Source organism: Desmodus rotundus, chromosome 6 (assembly GCF_022682495.2).
Source record: "Desmodus rotundus isolate HL8 chromosome 6, HLdesRot8A.1, whole genome shotgun sequence".
NCBI classification, from domain to species: Eukaryota; Metazoa; Chordata; class Mammalia; order Chiroptera; family Phyllostomidae; genus Desmodus; species Desmodus rotundus.
This window is the reverse complement of record NC_071392.1, coordinates 6,668,948-6,692,681: the sequence shown is the minus strand read 5'-3', so window position 1 is coordinate 6,692,681 and position 23,734 is coordinate 6,668,948. Positions and strand designations below refer to the sequence as shown.

Here is a 23,734-nt window from a genome sequence, read left to right as displayed (position 1 = left end):
CGCAACCGAATGAAGTCTGCCTGTGTGATCGCAACACTGTGCCCTGCAGGTGAACACCAGCCAACTTCCCCTCAAAACATTAAACGGATTTTGACGTTTAGTGCACAAAACTAGGTGTCTACATTGAGCAATCTGGACGGGGTACCTCATATCATTCACAAATGATTCGCTAAACTCGAAGATAACTTCTAAATTTTCATTATTTTCTTCTTTAAATGAGTGCCTAAATATTTACTTGATGATTAACTATGTTAGGAAAGCACTAGGAGTCCACGGACGAGTATCAAGCCTTAGCCCCCCAAATGCCCGTGGGGCGCCAAAGCGAGCTGGGGATGTACCGCAACGGGCGAGTGGAGCCGGCGCCTCCACCTGAGGCGCTCAGAGCAGCCACGCGTCTGGACTCCCCAGTGAAAGCTTGGAGCCGGGCTCTGGGGCTTTTTTCCCAATGAAGTGTCTTCCTGCCACAGTCTAGAAACTAGATTCTTTATAGAGTTTGATTAATGCAAAGCAGTTTACCAAAAGCTATGCCACTTACCTGGAAATTTATTGACACATGTACACATGTCCTGGGTGGAAGTTAACTATAACGTGTAAACAATTAGAGTACTTTTAAATATTTTAAAACATCTTTTTTGATATGGTTGCAAATAATTGCCTTAGCTCCATAAGCATGAAATACCGCTATGGAAGTAGCATTTTACCTGCTTCAGAAACCGGTCAGAGACGTGGCTGTGCTTGGCCAGCATACTGGGCAGAGAAGGGTTAGCGTATTCAAACTGAGGGTTGTAGGTATAGTCAGACTTGAAGAATCTCACTTTCTCCTTCTCCAAATTGGTGGGCTTTATAGCCGTCAGTATACAAAATTTCTTCCCAGAAAAGTCATCTCCTTTTTCAAAACTTCTAGACGGCTGCGGCTGCGGCTTTGGCTTTGGAAGAGTAGAGAAATGGCGTCGCTTGACCTTGGGTTTAAGTGGCAGTACTATGCTGTTCCCCGTAACAGAGATATCATGTGTGAACTTCGCAGGAGTCGACACTGGACTAGCGACAAAAACCGCAGGCTGCCTCTCCAGGCAGTACCAGGTGCCGCTGCTCATCCCAGGCACTGGGGTCTTCATCTTGCGAAGATCTTTACTACGCGAAGAGCTCGGAGACTTGCTGGGTTTTCTGCAGCGTTTGGAGCACGTAGATGAGGACTGCTTTTGTGAGTGATGCTTCTTCTCCTCTTTGCTCTGTAGGAGGACATTGTAGCTACTGGTTCCAGTTGTGAAAATGTCCTTCAGTATTCCGGGAGGCAAACGCGAACCGCTTCTCTTGCTGTCAGTGATCAATGACTCCTCTGCATTGAGAACAGACTTCTTAGCCAGTTCTTGCTCAGGCCAGTGAAGCTTTTCTGTGTTAGTAAACAAAAGCAAAACAAAAGAAATAACAAAGATACCAGATGAAGCAAATTGCTTATGATAAGTATTCTGGAGGTTGTGTGAACTTTGTAATTTTGCAACAATCTTTAGAAAAGACTTTGTAAGTATTAAAAGGATATATTATGAAACTTTAGTCATGCTAAACATGGCCACTTCTATTTGAGTGTTTATATGCTAAATTACCTACAAAAATTCATAGTTTCAAACCATCTAGATGCTCAAAGTTTAATATAGATGTGAGATAATACACATAAATTATCTAAATACTCAACTCTACCAAAGAATGTGGATTTCATAAGAAGATACAGTTTTCAACAGTATTACCGACATCAGAGTAAAATCCAAGGCACTGTCAGAGCCAATACACAGTCTTGAAATCTGACAGTTTATATAAAGTGACCATCGGTAAAGGAAGGGTGACACTGCCTTATTCATCTCAAAAGCCACTTTTAAGATTAAAAAAATGATACGTGTGTGTTCAAGTGTGTTTTAGTAATGCCAATCAATATTATTTGATTTTGTTAATTCTAGGCTATAGGTTAAGGTTAAAGAAAACCAAGGTATTTTTCTTGCCATGTCTGAAAAAAAATTATAATTACTATTATATAGATACCAGTACATCAAATAGCAAATTAAGAAGAGGTCACCTCTGTCTTTAGATATCACAGGTGGTTTAAAGAAATAAGGATCCCTTGATACGTTGCTACTCTCGCGCTGCTTTAAGACTTGATTTGCATTCTTCCATTCCACAAACACACAGAATACTACTAACTAGGCACAGGGCTCTGAGACACTTCTGAACCATATATTGTTCCTGCCTTCAACCAGCTTCCAATCTGGCTCTGAAGCCAAGGCAGTTCTATGAAGATCTAAATAATACTACAAGGTACAAGTGTAAGAAGTTTAAATGTGAAAGACAGAAGACAGAACCTAGACTTCAGAGAAGGAAGAGAGCAATGTGAAGAGAAACAGATGAGGAGATTTCAGATAGACCCCCAAGGGCTTTCAGATTCAATTCTAAACTCAGAGCGTGTCTGAGTTTGCCTTAAATCCCTCTCATCTGAACTTGACTCCAGCCAAGGTCCTGTCTAGAACTCCGACCGAGTCGGCTCATAAACCTATTCTGAGTCCTTTCTGCAAATGCAACCAATCATGATTCTCAATCAGTTCTCTTTTCCAATTCTCATGGACCGTTAGGCCTCCAGCCCTCCACCTTTGGCTCCTGCTACTGAGGCAAGTTCAATACTAGCTGACTTGGACGAGTGCCTGCCTTGCCAAGAAGGAGACAATTCATTTTACTTCAATTTTTTGAAAATTATTTATCCACATCTGTCATTCAAGATTAGAAGTTCGGGGATCCTTTCTACAATAAGTAGTAATAAATAACAACAACAATAGCAGCCACCATAATGTCAATTTGTTGACACACTTATATGAGTTTGGAATTTCACCCAAACCTGTTTGTGTTATATCACTTACACCTCAGAGATGCTAAGTAATCGGCTCCAGGATATATGGCAAGCAAGGGCTAAACAGCAAACTGTGGTTTGAATGCAGGTGTGTCTGGTTACAAAGTCCACACTCATTCTCCTATGTGTGGTCATTCATTCAGTCGCCAACAGACATTCAGTGTTAAACCAGCTGTGTGCACGGTTCCCAGAACAGCAACCCAGTAAGACATGGTGGTCTGAATAACCGATGTAGGAAGACAGGTACCAGGACCACGTTCGATTCGCCTCTCTTTCCAACATTGGGCACGGTATCTGGTAGACACTCAGTGAACGTACACGGAGTGAACGGCACGACCTCATGCCACTCTCCAGCCACTGTGGATGAACGGGGGTTAGTAGTGCTGGGGCCGTTTTATATGTTTATGAGGACATCACCACACAAGCAGAGCTGTAAAGGGGAACGCCCTAAATCCATGGTTCTCAACCGGAGGCAATGCTCCGCCGCAGGGGACAACTGGCAGTGTCTGGAGACATGCTGGTGTCACCACTAGGGAGTGCTCCTGCTGGCATCTTTTGGGGAGATGTCAGAAACAATGTTAAACATCCTTCGATGCACAGGACAGCTCCCACAACAAAAGCATCCGTCTAAGATAGTGCCAAGACAGAGAGCCCTGTTCTAAACGTAGGTTTGCAAAGCCCAGAAGTCATAGGGTTTAGGCTAAAGAGACAGTACCAGGTCAAAAGTGACTAATAATAATCCATATATGTAAGGTACTGAAGGTATATAAGATATTATAATCCATGTATTGTAAGGTACTGAAAACTCCTTCTACTTAACATTTCCTAGGCCAACATGTGAAATTTGAATTCTGGTGTCTAAAAGACAATGTAACTTGCAGGGGTTAAATAAACTGTCAACTACCTATCCCAGCTGAGAGGTGAGAAGTAGGAGCTAGACTGCACAGGGTCAGGTTGAAGGCTGCCTGCACAAAGAAGCCATTCAACACAAGTTAAAGACCAGCCAAAAACAAACAGAACAAACAAAACGTTCCCTGCGGGCGGGTGGGCCCCAGTTACTCGGGGGTTCAGAGGTAAGTGTTGCCAACTGATAGGACTGGGGCTGGATGAACACAGGCTGAGGAGCTCCAGAACTCAGGCTCCAGCCCAGGTGCCCAAGAACAGCGTCAGCGTCCCGAAAAGACCAGAGGTGGCAGCGAGAGGAAGGCCGAAATGCACGCAGAAGGGAAAGCAGGAGAACTGGGATAAGAACAGGGTGTCACAAACCTAGAGAAGTCAGGACTATGCACAGCCAGGGAGGTAAGAGAAGGTAACCAGGTTTTCTCACTGGGTCTTCACGAGGAAAAGCAGGGAAATTACCCCAAATTAATGTCAATGAATAAGACTACCCTGAGGAATTCCTAGTTTTCACTGTTTATTACACTTGTGTTAATTTTTTTAATGAATATTCCATGTAAAAATGCTTTCTTTGGTCCCTAAGACTCAGTAGCTCTATGATCAAAGAGGTGAGCTCACAGACTTCTTCTGTTCTGTCATCAACGCCAGTGACCTCTAAATTCATCACTTCGTCCCATCTAGCACAAGCTACGCGTCAGGATACTTTCAGAAAGTCCAAAACCATCTGCCAAAACCCTGGAGGAGGAGGTTGGGCTGGGAGAGAGGCGACAGCTTGTGACAGGACCCCTCCCCCAGGGGGTGCTGCCTGCACTTCGGTTCACCGGCTTATCTTCTACCTGGAGGCCTGGGCCCCTCCAAAGCTCCATCTGCCTGTGGGGGGTCAAGTGTAGGAGGGCCCACAGGTGCTGCTTTCTCTAAGAAATGCCGCTGCTGCCAGAGGCTGCTCTCTCCTGAGGTCCACAAACGTGGGGCCCCTTCAAACACACACACGGGAAGGGTGTTAATTCATTCCTCACTGTCGTCACTCAAACCTTATTTTCAGTTGTGTGAAAACTATTAGAGAACCTGAAAGTTTTTTGGTGATTTTTAAATACTACTGTTTAAGAAAAGATGACTTTTAAGCCTGAATAAGAACATAAGCAAAGCCCAGTGAAGACGATTTTATTGAAGAACATCCTATTCTATCTCCTTTTTCCTGAAAAAATTCAAACTTTTTTTTTTTAAGCATGGGCAGACTTCTTTGGGGGAAGTGTAACTCATTTTCCCTTAGAAAAGTAATAAGGTGACTAAAAATCATACTTTCTTGTATTAAAAGTCACTATGTAATGTGACATTTTGGCCACCAGCAAGCCGCTTCACTGGGGCCTTGGAGTAAATGAACCTGACTTGCTGGTCAACGAAATTACTCACCACCAACATGGTTACCCACACTGAGGCAAGCAGGGAAATATTACATGAGAATTGGTACTCAGGACGGTCCCGCAACTGGGTAAGCAGGCTGAAATTACCACCACAATGGAGGCTCCGACGGTACCTGGCACGGGAGCCAAGGGCAGCAGGACGCCTGGCTCCTGTTCCCCCTCTTTCAATGACCTCTCTGTGAGAGGAGCCTAATCGCTGGTCCCCATCAGGCCTCCCGCTCCTGGCCTGAAGGAATGGGGAGTGGGGAGCACTGCACCCGAAACTCTCAGTGTTTCACCGCTGTGAATAGGGGAGGTTTCACAGAAATCATGAGGTCCCAGGCTGAAAGGAAGATTACATCACCAGAAACAAAACCGAGTGGAAAATACCATTCACCCCGTTTTGACCCACAAGGTGGCGATTTTATGTGGTTCGCTAACACTTATGACACCTGAGAACCTGGGGTTACTTTACACCAAAAACAACAGGTTGCTTGATTGCAAACGGAAGAAAAGTCAGAACGAAATAACCCCTGAATAAGATAAACAGTTTTATCAAGAGTAGTTCATCATCTCTTAGAACCCCAATGATACAATCTCAATCAGCAGTAGAAAGGATGACTAAATGGTGGTGTATTCATACAATAGAATAGTACATTGCAATGAAAAAGAACAAACCGAGGTTGCAAGCAACAATCTAGGTGAATCTCACAGACAATGTTGAGCAAACAAAAGCATATCAAAAGAGTACATACTGTATAATGCCATTTATATGTAGTTCCCAAACAGGCCAAACTGATTCACGGTGTTAGAAGCCAGAACAGGGGTCATCTCTGAGTGAGGGATCGTAACCTCGGAGCAGGTCTCAGGGGGAGTGCTGGAGATGTCCTACCTCTTGTTCTGGGTGGTGGTTACATACATACAGGTTCACCAGGCTACCCATTTACGGCTGGTGTGCCTAAACACATGGAAGTTACACCTTGATTTTTAAAGTGATTTACAAAAAATTAGTATCTTTGAAAATAAATTTATTGCCCACTGTCTGCCTAATAATAGATAAGCTACTAACTGCATCATCTCTAAATTCAACAGCCCCCACTACAGTTTCTCAACTGTAAGTTAAAAATCAAGAGATGGAAAGATACTGCTATTATAATTCAGGAACTGAGAAGCACAACTGTGTTTCAGGATTCCTAAAAATGCCACCGTCCCAGCTAGGAGTACCTCAGTGTTAGGAAACAGGAACACTGATTCTTTACCATGTGACACTGTTGGTGTTTGGTCAGAAACTCTTGTGTGTTATTTTTTACAGTTAGAAATATGCAGGGTACTCTATAATGCCAGAAAACGATGCTTGGGGTTAAAAAAAAACCCAGCATGACACACCATCTAAAACAACAGTGAATGTGCCAGAAAACACACTTCCCCACGGTTTTCCGTTTAGGATGAAAACAGAACCACGGCACCTGAGGTCCCGCAGGTCAGGTCGTCCTGCCTCGCCGGCTGCATCCTGCACTTGTCCCGGGGTCAGTCCGCTCGTGCTTCCCTTAGCTTTTCTGTCCCTCACACACCCCACTCCCCAGGCACAGCCCCTCTTCACACTCTGGCCCCATGTTTGGAGAGCTCTTCCCTCCCCTCTCTGTTAGACTCGTTTCCACTCATCCTTCCATTAGACCATCCCTTGTCCAGGAAACCTTCTCTGGGAGGCTCTGGAAAGCGCTTGCCATGGCCGCCGCTTTCCATGTGCTGGCAGGATGGCCTTCCCCAACCCTGAAAGTACGGCCCGGTACGGCCCAGTACGGCAGAGCGCTGTGGCCGCTTCTGCCCACTGCTCTGTTTACAAAAAGATGGCCAAAGTGTAGCAAAGGGAAGAGAACATCTGAGAGGAGAGAACACAAGATCTGAATGCTGAGGTCTGAGAAGCAAATCATACCAGGACAGCATAAAAAATGGAACAAGTGGTGATGCTGAAGACAAGCTTTACTTGTGGAGGGGCCTTCTACTGTTGGGGGGCAGACGGGAGCTCTGTGTCCAGGTGTCTTCACCCCACTGGGCCAAACCCCTGCCTGAAGGCGGCTTTGGTCTCAGTGTTTTTAAACATTTGCCTTTGCTACGAAGGAGCTTCATTTTGAGACGACTCGTTAATCATTTGTTATATCACATACAAAAATATGGGCAGCAAGAAATCGTAAGTTAGCATAATCTTACATGGCTTCTGACAGCACTTTGCTACTCTCATTCAGTGAGCTAGGTGTCTTCTTTTCTATTTTGGAAACAACAATGTTAGAGTGAAGTATGACACTTCCAGACCAAAATTCATAGACTTGCCCGGGGTACAGACTTAAAAACAGCAACTTGAGTACCCTACCCGATCACGTGCCACTGCCGTCAAGGGAGACCTTCCTGCTGAACTGCACGCCTCAGTCGGCACGCAGTCCCGCAGCCACAGCCCAGCTGCGACTTTGCAGCAGCTGAGAGCGTGGGCTCCTCTGCTCTGAACCTTGACTACCTATCGGTAGCTGTGACCCTAACCAACTTATCGCACTTCGTCGTGCTGTGGCTTCTTATCTGTAAAATGGGACACTAAACTACACACGTCACAGTACTGGTGCAGGGGACAGAGTGGAGATCCTAGGCACAGCTGCGGAGAGCACTGCTGGTTTGTGTAACACAGAGCAGCCTGCGCTGAGGAGCAGTGGCATTACGAACTTCGATGTTATAGTTGGATCCCACGGAGAGGCTCCATGGAATAATATAAATGAAAAAAATACTTAGAATCATTCAATTTAGATTTCCGAGGTAAATTCGACACTACGTGATTAATTCTACATTCTAGAGCCAATCGTTTGTGGGTTTAGCATAATAAACCATCTTCTTTATAAAAGACAGGGAGAGGCACAGAAACCTGTTCTGACTTGGTTTCACCTTAAACAGCATGTAGAGCATACATATCCTCCTTATGTTAGTTCTCCAATCAGCAGTTACACTAGGATGTTATATTTACACTACATTAAATCACGACCAGTAAGTCAAAAGTAGGTGTTATGTAGGAAGTGATTTCAGAAACACTTAATTGCTTCAGTCCTGAAATTAAAAAACAACCAGTGTGTTCTACATTTATAGTTATTTTAAAGCTGGGGAAAAAAAAAGAACATATTCCCATCAGCACTCACCACAAATAACTAAGTTCTTCTGCTAACCGGGAGAACAGGGACTTCTTCGGCATCAATGAACAGTGAGGGAATAGTGAGGGAGGGGGGCCATGTTTTCAGCTAAATTCTCTTCATAAAGCTCTGGCCATGCAAATAGGACTTTCTGGTAAGGCGATGAAATGCTGGGCACGGGGCGCTAAAGCTACCATTTTAACTAGTCAAGCACTACATAAAAGAAATGGAAAAACTACTTTGAAAAGTGACCTAGTCAATTATTTTAAAAGAAGTTGTACATTTGAGGCTTGAATTGTCTCATTGCTATTTTCAGCTTTAATATTAAACTATAGAAATTCACTGCCAAATTATCTGTCTCAAGGTAGTTAGCATGCAGAGTTGGACTGATATGTATACTGCCATTAAATTATGGGAAGGGAGTTGAGGTAAGAGGAGTGTGTCTACTATTTTATCAAGTATCTCTCTCCAAACTTCCAATTCTGCATATCACAAAAAAACTGGAGACCCACTGTGCATTGCCCACTAGTTGGTCAGAACATTCACTTTCTAACACTATCATACTTGTATTCTCTCTCTAGGATGATGGTTACACTCGGGAAGTTATTTTAACTGACTTTACTTCTAACTCGTTATCTAATAACCTTCCTCTGACAGAATCTAACTACGTTAAGGCCACAGTTCTCAAATGTGGAGGTGGTGGCAGTGTGATTTTTGCGCTCCAGGGGACATTTGGCAAACCCTGGAGACAGTTTTGATCGTCACACTGAGGTGAGGGCGGGTACTGCTCTGGGCATCTAGTGCACAGAGGCCAGGGATGCTGCTAAACGTTCTGCAACACACAGGACGGGCCCCTGCAACAAAGAATTATCTATTAATTCAATGTTACTTGTGCCAGGACTGAGACACCTGCTGCAAGACAAGAGGATGGTATGGCATTTTAACGCCACTTTCAAATTTTTCATTGTATTTTAAGATGAGAATAGCATTTACATGAAATCACATTTAAAAAAATCTAATGCCAATTTCAGTTGCCTCTTAGATCTTAGATCCTATAACTAGTTGTCTGTGCTTCCTGTCGACAATGAAATAAATTACAGCAATGTTATGACTGAACAAAATCAGCTCCATATTTTATACCATGGAACATGAACTAGAATAGTATAAAATTAAGATCATAAATATTTGGAAAGGAATGTAGTTTTACAATTTAAAAATTCACAGAAAAATGGTCTATTAGGTACTGCAATGCCTTAAAAGTAAAAAAATTCTGGCCTTATTTTGACACTGTTGTTAGTTAGGCATTTCCTTTTACTTTGTTGTTCTTCGTCTTAATACCGGACTACCACTGCCCTGTTTGCAGAAATGTTATACAGAATCAGATGCTTGGAACATGGCCTAGAAAATTATTCTAATACTGTGTAAGATAATTTTACAAGATTAATATCCATAGTTTTTTTTAAATTTTAAATAAAGAAGGCAAGTAACCTTCTGACTTGGGGTCTGAACATCCATTTTTTACACTTGGTACAGTACATACCAAAGTGACCTGTTAAAAATATCAACTCAAAACATCCTACTGACGTTTCGATAAAAGCATGAACACAAATAAGCAGTATAAATACTGATATATAGAGATGTGTTCTTTTGGTTAGCTCTGATTTTTATGAACACTAGAAAACTAGTTCCTGAAACATTATAATGTCTAACTACATACCTAATATGTTTCGAAACAGAATTTAACAATGTGTGTGAGACTGTACATTTGTAGGGCCAGTAATCTGTGTTAGAAGTCCTTTCACTGTATTCCACGGCAAGTGCTTACTGATTAATAGGCTACAGAAGGAAAGGGGGCCGCTTTTCCCCCTCAGCACAGGTTCCCCGAGCACCTCGGTCCCTGCAGGTCCCTGGCGCCGGGTGGAGCGCCCGCGCGGAGCCCGCATCTACCGTTACCGCGGCCTCGGCCGTCGGGACCCCGGCCCGCCCCGCACCCGCCGCAAGCTGCCGGGCAGACCCGGGCCGCCCCTGCCAGGCCAGGGGCCAGCCCTTGCCTGCACTCACCCGTCACGCGAATGGACTCCAGCATCGTCCCGCCGACGCTGCGGGCGGTGGGCTCCGCGGGCGCGGGGGGCGAGAGCCGGGCGGGCGGCCTCCAGCCTCTGGCCCGGGCCTGAGAGACGAGGGCGCTGGGGAGGGTGCTGTCGGCGACCTGGGGCGGGATAAGGTGGGTAAGGACAGACGGAGAAGTGCGGACAGACCACGGTGAGCAGCGCTCGCTCCGGCTCGCAGGAGACTGAAGGTGCACACCGCAGCCCTACGGAGGGTAGCAGCGTTTAGAACCCGCGGCTGTGACGTTGCCGCTCCCCCGTTGCTAGGAAACGCTCCTCGCGTCTGCAGGCGCTGCGCTTCCTGGAGCTTGAGAGCCGCTAGGGGCGCTCGCGCGTCGGGGCCAGGCTCGCAGAAATAGGGAAGCGGGGACTACAACTCCCTGCGTGCACAGCGCAGGCCCGTCCCCCCAGGGCTCGTGGGCGGGGCCCCGGAACCCGTCGGTCTCCGCCAACCTACGCACTTCGGCTGATTATCCACACACGTTTGTGCGCTGTTCAAGTGGGCTCAGCTGGGCAGTAGCTTCGCAAGAAAGAGAGGTAGTGTGGTATGAAGCTTAGCCCCAGCTGCGAGCTGCAAAGCCGGTTTCCTCCGCCGTTCAGTTAACTTAGAAGGTGCGCACAAGCCGGAACAACCTGAGGTTGAGCTGGTGATAAAGAACTTCATTAATTGAGGAAGCTCGAGTACGTTTACCGTAATATCCTTAATACTAAAATACACATTTTAATTAATGACTGTGTAACTGATCGGGCTGACTGTTGCTTTTCGCCTTATTATTCCGCGGGAAATGTAGTGACATAACAAGGGAAGTGAGAGCCATCTCAGGAAGCTTCCAGTCTAGGAGCTCATAACATAGCGTTGGTGCTGTCCGGTTCAAAGCCACATTTTCTCTTTACCCTTCCTCGAGGTTGAGATAGTAATGGAGGAGAGGGGCCCCGAGAATGAACCATCTTGGCTCAGGGCTCGAGTCTTCCCTCCCCAGGCACTCGCCCCTCAGGCGTCGACAGGACACAGAAATAGCTGGCATGTGTTTTCGAAATCAGGAGCGAAGAAAGCTCAAGTTTTGGCAGGCATATCACACCCTGAGAATGACAGAGAGCATGTGAGGCTCTGTATCTTTCTCAGGTAGGAGAAAACAGTGGAAATATAACCATCACAAGTAGGGGATTAACCCACATCTTATTCTGTCCGAAAAAGCTTGGGAACACTATCTTCAAAATACGAATATTTGGAATCCAGCCACTTCTCATTATCACCATTCTGGTTCAACCCAGCACCATTTTTTATCTGGATTATAGCGAGAGCCTCCTGCATCAACTATGCCAAGCACTGTTTCACCCCATGACCTTTGCCGGCTGGGATTTCCCCAGCATGAACTCAGACTCCTGGGACAGGAGCTCCTTCACTTCTTTCAGACTCAATCCAAATGCCACGTCTCAGTGAGGCCTTACCTGGCCGCTCAATTTAAAGTTCCACCCTGTGCTCAGATTTCCTATCCCCTTCTCTGCTTCATTTTTTCCCCCCCATAACACTTTATCCAATTTATTACATATTTTGCTGATTTGTCTTATTGTCTGCCTCTGCCCCTAGAATAAAATCCCTCCAAGTGCAATGATTTTTCTGTGTTTACTGCTATATTTTCAGCATCTAGAATAGTGCCTGGCAGACAGTAGGTACTCAATAAATTATTTGTAAGTTAATGAATAAGTAGACAATCGAAAGGATGCATTTTCAATGATAACTCAGAGAAAACAGAATGATATAAAATGGGTGTGTAGATAAAGAAAAACTCTTCAGGTTAAAGCACTTGATATAGTAATGAGCGAATCCTTTGTGTTCATAAGAAGTCATTCTTGCAACCTGTCCTAAGGAAAAAGGCTGTGAGTGAACCTTACATACCAAGCTTCCTTATATGCCTCCCTTAGCTTCCTTATACACCTCAAACTCAGAAACCCATTTTCCAAGTTCGCTATAAATGCATCTATTACTCCTGCACATTGCTAGTTTTTAAAGTCACTGTTTCTCAAAAAAAAATACACTCCTAATTTTTTTCTGAGCCATGTCAACATCAATGTAAAAAATTTACTCTGAATGCTTTTACTAAAGCATGCTTAGACTGTCCATTTTCATTATATTTTGAAGAAACCAAGATGTATTATTTTATTCATTCCTTTTATTTATATAGAGAGCCCTGGGATTTGTACTTTTAGAGTACATAAAAGACACAATACTTATTCTCAAGACTAGTAGAGGAGGTTTTATACACACACACAATGATGTACACCTCCTTCTTCAACATTCATTAAACTTACGAATTCCAAAAATAAACAGTCTGATGCCCCGTCCTTAGCCCACCTAGAATAATATTTCATTCTTTCCTTTGAAAATTATTTTTATGTTCACCCTGCCAACATTTTCTTGTGGGTCACTTTGATTTCGACATATCTTTACTGATAAGGATTATATAAAGTTGTATATCGATTTAATCAAAGCATTTTTAAAAGATATTTTTCCCGTACTATTTGGCAGTGAAGTACTCTCGCTAACAAATTTGTGAATACAAAGGGTTGATCTAATTTCTTACAAAACTAGAGCTGTTTATCAACTCCTTTTACCATTCCCGCCTATGCAATTATTTATCCTCATCCAGCTCCCTGCATCTGCTCTGTTAATTACTGATTCCTGTGATGCCTGCCTAGTATTTCCATCAGCACAGCATCTGCAGCTGTCCACTGGGCTGCTTCTGAGTCAGCATTGTGCCTGCATACCCGCCAGAACAATGAACAATTCCATCTTTCTGAGAAACTATCCTTTATACCTGTTTCCATATACTCCATTAATATCGATTCAAACGAATCGATGTGATTATCCATTTTCAAAGCACGGATTGCAAAACAAACTTAAACACTTATTAAAACTGACTTTAATGAGTTCTGTTTAAGGATGCTTTGGATCCCCTTAAGGATGCTTTAAGGGGACGTTCTCCCCTCTTTAAAGTTTTCCTAGAGTGCAGGTCTGATAATAGCCAAGAGAGCCATTGTAGGTGTCCTACCACCGCATAGCACTTCCCTTCCCTGGGCAGCTCTAGGTGCACTACCAACATTACACTGCAGATTAGTTTGGTTTCTGAATACCTTTATTGATGACTTCCATTCAATTTAAGTACAAAAATAACGGGAAAATGGTTATTTTAATAGAAATATTATTCTTTTGCATGTGGTTGGATTTTTATGTTATGAATAAACAGCTTAAAGTTTTCTTATTTTATCAGTAACTTTGTTAGTTAACTCAGATGTTAATCTGTATATTTCATGTACATGTGACAAGGAAAAATATTCATAGTCAGTGGAGTTTGGGGATAATACAAATTCGGTCCAAACATCTCTGTAATAAGAGAGGATTTTATTTTATTTTTTTAGAAAAAAAAGACCAACATCCTCCTTTTGAAAGACTTACAACACATTTGATCATTTACTGTCAATGGGGCTGGGGATGGGGTGGGTAAAAAAGACCAGGAAAGAGGAAGAGAGTGATGACGAAGGCTGGAGAAGGCAGCCGCTGAGCATCGCTAGTGCCGGCAGGGAGACAACGAATGACGTTGAGATTTCACCTCCTGCGGCAAAAGTTCAAGCTATTGAGAACCAATCAAGCGTATCATTTGCTGGAAACTGAGAAAAAGTTCAATTTCTTAAGGAGAAGTTAGCTTAGTTACTTGAAAAATTAGAATAATATTAAAATATTATTTACTTTTAAATTTCACATAAGAATTTAAAAGAATGGGGGGAGGACAAGCTTCAAGAAAAGACGTTCTTTCCCATTCTATTGGAATCAATTTATAACATTCTATGCCATTGGAAAGATATGAATTGAGGAAAGTTCATCCATAGCCTGCTGGTATACAAGAACAGACTCTAGTTGCAACCCCCAGATTCTAAACAAGCATTAATAGAAGCCGTGGGCAATGCTCCTTCACTTAGACAAAAATCCAGGGAATAGTTGGTTTTGTGGCTTAAAAAAAAAAAAAAAGAAATTGTCATTGAAGCTCGAGAGCTTTCAGGATGTCTGCACTGAGGAGGGAGCATTTCCAGGACGTCTTTTCCGTGAGGATGAACAGCATTAAGAGGAAGCCCAATAACAGAATGCTTTGTGAGACCACCTCCGCCTTTGCAGTTCGGTGAAAATGGTCAGAACAGCAGAAAAATCCTGGGACACCCTGATATTTTCGATTTTATTTATTTATTTTTTGGAGAGAGGGGAAGGGAGGGAGAAAGAAGGGGAGAGAAGCGTGAATTGGTTGCCTCTCATCCATGACCTGCCCAGGGGCTGAACTGCAACCCAGACGTGTGTGCTGCCCGGGAATCAGCTGGTGGCCCTTTGCCCTGCAGGACAGCACCCAAGTAACTAAGCCGCACCAGTCAGGGCAACGCTGATTTTTAAAAAACAGGACATGTTGTTGCGAATGATTGGAGGTGGACAGGTATTTTTGAATCAGACAAAAACTACTGCCCATCTTCATAATAGTTGGAAGAAAACAAGATGCACGTTAATCACTCCACAGATATTTATTAAGTGCCTACTATGCGCAACACGAAGCATGATGACAAAGGCACAGCCGTGCGCTCGGGAGTTACTGATAGTGCGCACACACCTATGTAAATGTGAAGGACGTGCACCTACCAGTGCTTGACCACGTACGGCAGGGGTGCCCTGGTGAATAAGTCAGGTGGTTCTCTTGGAATGTGTGTGATGGTGGGAGACAAAAACAGAAACCCGCTGAACTCATGAAGTAACTGCAGATACAGACAGGTATGACAAAGGGCAGTACCTCAGGGAAGGGAGCTAGGTGGAGACCTGGGTAGGACGGGGGTCAGGAAATGCCTCTCTGGGGACAAGTAACCTTTGAGTGTTGAAGGGTAAGCGTCAGCCACAGGCAATTTGGGGGCAAAAGCATTTTGGGTAGCGGGAACTGCAAAGCCAAAGCCCTGCGAGGGGAATGATCTTGGCATGATCCTGGGGCTCCTGAAGGCCAGCCGGCACTGGAGTCCAATGCGCTGAGGAGCAGGGGTAGAAGAAGGTCTCAGAGGCAGGCAGGGTCCAGGGAAAGGAGTTTGGATTTTGTTCTAAGAGCAACCAGAGCCACTAGTGGATTTTATACAGGGCAGTGACATAATATGGCTTTTTTTTTTTTTTTTTTTTTTTTTTTTTTTAAGATTGCATTGGCTTCTCTGAGGACAATGCGTAAGAGGGTGGAGCGAAATCAGGGAAAACGGGTAGGAGATGCTTGTGGTGGGTCCCGGGATGATGGCTTGGAGAGAAATGAAGCTGTGGGAGGGAGAGAGGGAGAAGAGCCTTTGATGGCTCTCGTTTCTTCGTTATCATAAACATATGGAATAAGTGGCTCTTCAGCTAGATAACCTGAAGGAGAGGACTTGACTTTCATCTTTCCGGCCACTGCCTTATGGTTAGATCTTGTTTTTTTCGCTCCCTGTAAATTTATGGCATTGTATTATTTTGTGAATGAAGAGAATGTGTAAATGTATTCTGAAAAAATTAACTGTGAATATATAACAGTTGGAGTGTCCTTACTGAAGGAAGTCCTTTTGAATTTTGTGTAACCAAGTATTAGGGAGGCGCTGGAGTAGCAGGCATGTTCTTATACTGCTGATTGGAGTACAAATTGTTACAGTCATTTTAAAGAGCAATTTAGTATAGTTTCTGGTGATAATAGTGAGATATGTTTATTAACTAATCCTCTAATTCCTAGGTATATTACTTTTGAGAAAGTTTTGCATGTGCATATAAGGAGATATAGAAATATTCGTGGCCTCATGGGATCTTGGAAATGAAAAACTGAAAAGGAATGAAATGTCTATTAATAGGACAATGGATATGTAAATTACAAGCGTACTCATACAATAGAATACAGCAGTAAAAATGAATGAAGTGCAGCTGGAGCTGTTAATGAGGATGAGTCTCATAAAGAGAATATTGAGCAAAAAAATTGCAGAAAGATATGTACAGTGAAAATAAAATTTATGTAAAACTATATATTGTTATGGCTGTATATGTAGATGTAATATGAGTACATACATATCATGGGAACAATAAACATGAAAAGCAGGATAGTTTTACTCCTGGGGAGGGGGGGTGAATGTGGTGTTAGGGAGGGACACACTGGAGACTTCAATTATGAGATTATACATTTTCTAAGCTAGGTGTTGGGTGTATGACGATCTATTTTATTCACTACATTTTTTTTTGTAGACTGGAAATATTTTATAATGATTTTTGAAAGGAGAAACGTAGTTCTAGCTTATAAACTGAAGAATGAACTACCTGCAGGTACAAATGGAAGTAAGGAGGCACACTAGGAAACAGTTTCAGCACTCCCGGAGAGTGGAACTGAGTATCAGCACAGTTTCTGGCATAGTAGTTTAACAAACGGTTGCTGTTGTGGTGGTGGTTGCTATCATCAGAAACTAAATGTTCCCAGTAGCTATATTGTACTACGTGCTTTATTTGTCTTTTAGTCTTGACTAGAATCTAGGTATAAAGAATCCAAGGCTCACAGAGGCCAATGCCAAAAGGCACAAGGCTACATAAATTTCTAATGACTCATTATCCAGTATTGTTTAAAACATACACTCTCTCCCGCCAATATACACACCCTTTCCCTGTCTAGCACTTGAAAAAAAATTCCAGCCTCTTTTCTCTTTGGTTTATAAGTAGCACATTTTGAGTTAAATTTAATAACTTGATAGACCAAACCCAAGGGTAGTGCTTTATTACAGAATACTTTTGTTATCATACTTTTGGATCCCTCTCAATTTTTCGTTTGGTCCTCCTAACTACTCTGAGGAGAGCAGGGCAGTTGATGATTCCTGCTTTACAGATGAGCAAACTAAACTCCAAAGAGGCTAAATCAGAGGTTCTAACCCGTGTGACCACGAACTTCATGAAATCCTATGTTAAGTAGTTTATGACTGAATGGGCATTTTTCTAGGTAGAGGGTCAACTTTGAATGTAGTTTCAAAGGCGTTCAGGACTCTCCCAAATGGTTTAAATGGTTTAAGGGGTTAAATGATTTGCCTAAAGCCACAGGGCACAGGTTCCTGGTGCAGCAAAGACCCCAAGCAATTTCCTCCTACTCCACACTCAGAATTCTTTCCATTACAACCTACAGAATCAAAATCCTAATTAGAGATATTATTGGTAAAATACTTTTTTGGTAATGTTTACTGATTGCTAAGGTGCCAACGTTATTAAATATACCGAAACATCTGCCCTGGGAATTCGGTTTGTTCAGCTGTTGGGCTGTCACTAATCTACAGGGTGTTACTTTTCAAATGAACAAATCAAGAGCTGTCCTGTTACAAACACGCCCTAACACAGACTTGCTAAGAAAGGAATCTGATCGGTAGCCATGTAACGTATTTCACAATTCTGGGTAATCTATAGAGAATAATTATGAGACACAGCTTGATCTAGAGGTGGGAAGCGGACCATGAGCTGAGAATGGGATTTTCGTTTCTCTTGAACCCATTACCTAATGTCTCAGGGTTTCCCAGATGTAAAAGAATGAATTATAGATCCCTTTTCAGATTCCTTCCAATTCTACCATTGTTGCAATTGGATAGGATTTAAAATAGGAAGCGCAACGGGAGTTTTGGGTATAAACTGTATACAAAGTCTGTTAATGTCACCCTTATTTTCCCAGTAAGAGAGGCCAACGCCCAAAGTAGGTTACTGCTGGCCATTCGTCCAAAGTGTCTGGGCCCCCCAATCCCTGCCCTTTAAGAAGGTCAGGCCTGCAGTCCCCCTCTGAGTGACGTAAGGGTGGGAGGAGAGAATGCCGTGGGAGGCCAAAGGTCCAGGGGAGTTTCAAACCCAAGGGCTCTCGATCCTACACTAAGGAATGGAGGAATGCGGAACGCCCAAGCCTAGTCCGGGCGAAGGGATCGGTTTAAACCCGGTGGGTGTGAGAGCCTTTTGAGGGTGCGGCTTCGGGCCCGGAGGCGGTTTGTGTGCTGGGAAAACCTCCCTCCCGCTCCGGGCGCCCGGGCTATAGGATGCGGCTGCGCCTCACTGGAAACAGGCTCGCCCGGCCAGGCCACGTGACCCACCGCGGGGCGGGGAGAGGCGCGCCCCGTCCCGCCCCGCACGCCTGCGCACGGCTCCCGGCGCTGAAATTCAAATTTGAACGGCAGCCTGAGCCCGAGTTCGACACTGGAGGCTGAGGGCGAGAGGCGAGAAGGTTAGGAAGAGATTCTCGGTCCCGGACTCTTTGTTTTCTCCAAGTGACACACTGAGTCGGGACTCACTTCTTTTCTTTTCTGAATTTGAACCGCCGTCTCTCCGTCGTCTCGCAGTCGACACCCGAAGCCCGTGGCGATGGACCCGTTTACGGAGGTGAGAAAGCTTGCGGGCTCAGCGGGACTTGACCCTTTTGGTCCCCCCACCCTCCTTTCGCACCTTGATGTCAACCTCTGGGCCTACTGGGGGGAGAGCGCGTGCGCAGAGCGTGCGCGCTGGGGCCCGCGGGGGCCGCCGGAAGCGGGCCGCGGTTTTATGCGGATGAACGTGTACGAGCAAAGTTTAGAGTCTGCCCTAAAAGGTGGTAGGGAAGAGCTTCAGGTCAGCCCTGGTTATTGTGGATTGCCCCTCTGGAGTGGAACCCTGGCCCCCCAGAGTGAGGGTGGGGTCGGACAGAACAGGTAGTAGCACTGGAAGTAAAAGTGGGGACAACTTGTAGGGTGGGGTTGGGTGCCCGAGTGACTCACCGTTGTGTGTGCAACCGCCGCCTGGAAGTGGAAATGGAATGTGATTTGCGAGATTCGTGCGACCCGCAGAGGGGCCGAGTGTGCTTTTAAGGATGCTGCGCTTGAAGTGACAGCAGAGATATACAATAAGCTGGTGCCTAAGACATCGCATCCGTTCGCGTGAAACCAATAGTTCCTTCAGATTACATGCTCACGGGTGGAGTTTCATGCCCAATAGACGTGTAAATTGAAAGGAAAAGTGCTAGCCAAATATGTACAAATCAAAGTTAGTAGACCACGATTAAAAACAAAAAACAATAAAGAAACCTTTTTATGTGTGTTTATGGGTAACATCACAGCAATGTTTAACTCATCTTTGGTAACTTGGAAGTTGAATATGGATTCATTTCATTCTTACTGTGCGATTATTTCTCTAGTTTTGACTTCTGGTTGAGGATGTATGGTTCTTCCTCTTTCTTTAGGTGGTTGTGCAAGTTTCAAACTTATTTTTTTGAGTTATTGCTTAGTGAACCTAAAAAATGTCTCTACACTAGATTAGAATACTTAAATGCTATGGAGAGTAGTAATACTTTTTTTTTTAAATTGTAACTACAATTCTCTAAGTCTAAGATATTTAGAAGTTTCAACAATTAGAGTTTACTTGTTTTCACACACAATATTTATTTTTGTTTCAAATTCTAAGTCATCTTTGGAGAAGACACATTCATTTGCTTGCCTTTAAAAATCCTGACAAAAATCCAAAACACATTTTTGTATTAACTTCAAAGAATTGGGTAGGTCGTGTGCCATATTTTTCACTTACATTGAAGTTAAAAATGATACATCTTTTTTAATGTTACTTAGAATAGTTTTCTTCTATTAACCTACATGTTCTGAATATTTTTTTTATTCTAAGTGATGAACAGGAACAAAGCATTTTGAAAGTTGGCTAAAAATTATACTTCATTTTACATAAAAATGTCATCCTGAAGCAGTACAAATCTCAGGTGAAAGAAGCTTTATTTGAAAGAAAACACGCATTTTATAGAGGGCTCAGAGGGATGTATTGTTGAATATGTGGGTTTGTATTATGAAAAGTTAGGTCTGTTGTGGTTGGAATAAACAGCTTTGGCATCTTTTCCTTAATTGGTAATGAGTGAACTATTTGAATTGGTTCCAACCAGTAGGTGCTTAATTATAGCATTCATAACATTTTTTGGAGAGTGGAACACACTGGCACAGTTCCTTGTCTGAAAAGCACTGGAAGTCAGTTAAAATGACTTTTTCCACCAGCGGGTCTTATCAGAACCGGAAGCTTAGCACAGGGAACTTATCTGAGAGGAGAGATTTGAATCCGAGACATTGACGTCAGGGAACCAGGGCTTAGTTCTCTTGGTAGCTGTGGTTGAGGAGCGCCACGGCCCTCCTAAACTCTCTTTTCCTTGGCTCTCCCTGCTGTCCCGGGTGCTCTCCGCCACGCTCTTCTCCCTGCTGTCCCGGGTGCTCTCCGCCACGCTCTTCTCCCTGCTGTCCCGGGTGCTCTCCGCCACGCTCTTCTCCCTGCTGTCCCGGGTGCTCTCCGCCACGCTCTTCTCCCTGCTGTCCCGGGTGCTCTCCGCCACGCTCTTCTCCCTGCCTCCTGCTCAGTCGGGTCCCCCTTCTTCAGAGGGAAGATCCCCTTTCACGGTGCTCAGCTCGCTGGCATTCTCCTCTCCATCGACCTGGTCTCCGGCCAGAATGTGAGCTTCGTGGAGGTAGCAGGCCTGTTCTTCCTCACGCAGGGAGATGTTCCCTGACCTCAAGCACGTCCAGTAACACTCTGCTGAACTCACACAGGAGAGCCATTCAGTGCGAGTTATTTTACAGTCAAACAACTACACACAACAGTAGCTGTTAGAACATTTTAGCAATGTTTTTTTTATCATAGAAAATTTCAAATTACACCAAAGTATAGCTGTTCAAGCCTTCATCACTTGGCAGCACACTGTATCCCCTCTCTAGCCCTTCCCACTGGATTATCTGAATGCAAACCCTGGAGATCATATAATTTCCTACATAAAAACGCCAGTGTTTATCACAAAATGCTAAGGACTTTAATTAAAAAAAAAACACCACCACCCAGCATGTCATATCACCTTAAACGATTAACAACAGTTCCTTCATAGCAAGTCTTCTGCCAATGCTCAGATTTCCCTGTGTGTCCCGTGCTTTTGCAGCCTGTTAGAATCAGGACCTAGAGGTCCATGGGGCCATGTCTTTCTAAGGTTTTCCCAGACCAACCAGAAGTAGTGACTTCATCTTGATTCGTGGATGACCCAGCAGTTTAAGCAGATGTTTATTGTTAAGATCTGATATGTAATGTTAGCATTGAAATGTCATGTTGATGGCATGGAATTAGTTCTCTGACAATGAGTTCATAAAAAGGGCGATTGGATTTCCGTCAAAGCACAGTTTATAGCAAAGTGTGTAAGAGCTGGGCTCTGGAGCCCGACTTTGGATCCTGCCCTGCCTGGTCTTGGCTCTGTGGCGAATGGCTTGTCCCTGAACCGGTGCCTGGAGGTTTTCATCTGTAAAACAGTAGTGAAAAACAGAACCTACCAAATAAGTTTTCTTACTTTTTTTTTTAGGCTTTGCAAATGGCATGAGTTAGTGTGTGCAAACACTGAGAGTACTTTATATCATATCCTACATAGGCGGTAGTGATTGTTGTCACACCATTAGGTGAATTTACAACCATAAACATACTGCTTGTAACATCGGTGTCAGCCTCTTAGTGTGAAGACCCGCTCCCGGGTGAGGGTCGTCCCAGTCCAGGCTAGCATGAGGGAGATGCAGGGCTAGGCGTGCCACGTCAGAACTTTCAATGTAGGAACCCTAAGAGAGGAAAGGCTACCGTGAACATGCTTTGGGAAAGCATCACTTCTTGAGATAAAAATAAGCAAACCTGCTGTTAATGTTTTGAATGGAGTTTTCCTTATTTTCCAGAATTAAGTGGAAACCTCTGTATTGACTTAGGAGAGAATGCTGCTGGCCCATATTGGAAATGAGAAGTTAATTTCTATTGTTGCGTCTATTCTGTTTAAGAAGACAGGGGGAGCAGTAATACTTCTAGAAAAATTTGTCAGAAATGATTCAACGTGGGTGTGGCAGAAACTGCTTAGGGGCTGTAAACTTCAGTTATCCTAGACTTCTCCCTGTGGAGTATCTTATTTCCTGATTCTGTTAGTTATTGCAGTGTTTATTTTTTTATTCCTCTACTATTTGAAGAAGGAATGTACCTTATAAACAAAAGAACCCTTAAATTCCTGATACACCGTTATAAGGAAGGGTGACTTAAATTTATTGAGTTGTTGAATTCATATACATATATCATTTCTTTTAAATTAATAACCTTTGGTACTTACTTGTTTTTATTTTATAGGTTAGGGCACTTTTTCTTGATTATCTACTTTAATTATTTTTAATCTTGAAATTCTTAGATCCAAAGTAGACACTAGAACCCTTGTGTAAGTTTGAAAGGCAAAGCCACATTCTTTTGCTGTGACCCGTGACTCGCAGTAACTGAAGCTGTGCTGACTCACAAGACTCCAGTGGACTGGGATGGAATGTAGGCGTGTCCACGGATGTAGCTCTGTCTTATCTGGGGAGTGACAGGTTTTGTTGGGGGGGGGGTAGTCACCAGCCATATGGTTGTGTAACTGTGTCACTTTTGCGTTTGTGGAGGAGTTTTATTTGGAGAGGGAAGGCTTCATGTTTTGGAAGGCACGTGGTTCATCGATCACCCTTCAGTGACAGCGTGGAGATTTCATGTCGCTGTGAATGAACTTTACGTCAGAAGTCATCCCTACGGAGGGGGGCTGCCTCCCTCCCAGCTGAACCCACGCTTCTGTTACATACTCAGAGGGATTTTTAAAAACTGATACTCTGTTTTAATTAAGGCAGTGAAAAGGTCAGACGGAATTTAATATCTGAGTCAGCTCAGTGCTGTGCTTGCAGGGCGTGTGCCAGCCAGGGATCTGCACCCCCACCCCTGCATTTGGGGGCCTGTGGGGGGAATGATTGCTTTACAGGTGTTGTGTTTGTTTTACCAGCCGCTTCAAACAGGAACTTCAGTGGTCAGGGCAAGGAAAGAGTAATCGTAATCTTGTGGAATGGCCAAGATTTCAACGTAAAACTTTTATATTGATATTTAATTAGAGAAAACATGAAGATGGTTTAGGTCTTTTTTTCTCTTAGAAAGTGCCCTTGTTTTCAAAGGCCTGATACGTCAGCTGTCTCTTGCTGTTTGCCACCACCCCAAGTCTTAGCGGCTGGATTAGTTTTGCTGCTGTAACAAATCACCTCGAACTTGGTGATTCAAGATCACACATACTATCTTCTGTAGGTCAGAAGTCTGATGGACTTGATGGGTAAAATCAGGATGTCGGCAGGATCGTTCTCCTTCCGGAGGCTCTAGAGGAGAATTTACTTCCTTGCCTTTTCCAGCTTCCAGAGGCCACCTGCACTTCTGGGCTCGTGTCC

General features: G+C 43.9%; 2 protein-coding genes across 6 annotated transcripts in view; one reads left to right on the top strand and one right to left on the bottom strand.

Moving 5' to 3' along the window:
* MATCAP2 (microtubule associated tyrosine carboxypeptidase 2) overlaps positions 1 to 10,695 on the bottom strand; it is a 28,849-nt gene extending 18,154 nt beyond the window's left edge. For all 4 annotated transcript variants that reach the window (XM_053927213.1, XM_053927214.1, XM_053927215.1 and 1 more), the window contains exons 1-2: positions 10,410 to 10,695; positions 702 to 1,390 (exon numbers count right to left, since the gene is read on the bottom strand). In XM_053927213.1, the coding sequence (XP_053783188.1) occupies positions 702 to 1,390; positions 10,410 to 10,434 (714 nt within the window). In that variant the 5' untranslated portion in view covers positions 10,435 to 10,695. The remainder of the gene's footprint in view (positions 1 to 701; positions 1,391 to 10,409) is intronic.
* Positions 10,696 to 18,321: 7,626 nt separating this feature from the next.
* ANLN (anillin, actin binding protein) overlaps positions 18,322 to 23,734 on the top strand; it is a 48,879-nt gene continuing 43,466 nt past the window's right edge. For both annotated transcript variants that reach the window (XM_024562994.3, XM_045197421.2), the window contains exon 1: positions 18,322 to 18,863. In XM_024562994.3, coding sequence (XP_024418762.2) covers positions 18,846 to 18,863 — 18 coding nt within the window. In that variant the 5' untranslated portion in view covers positions 18,322 to 18,845. The remainder of the gene's footprint in view (positions 18,864 to 23,734) is intronic.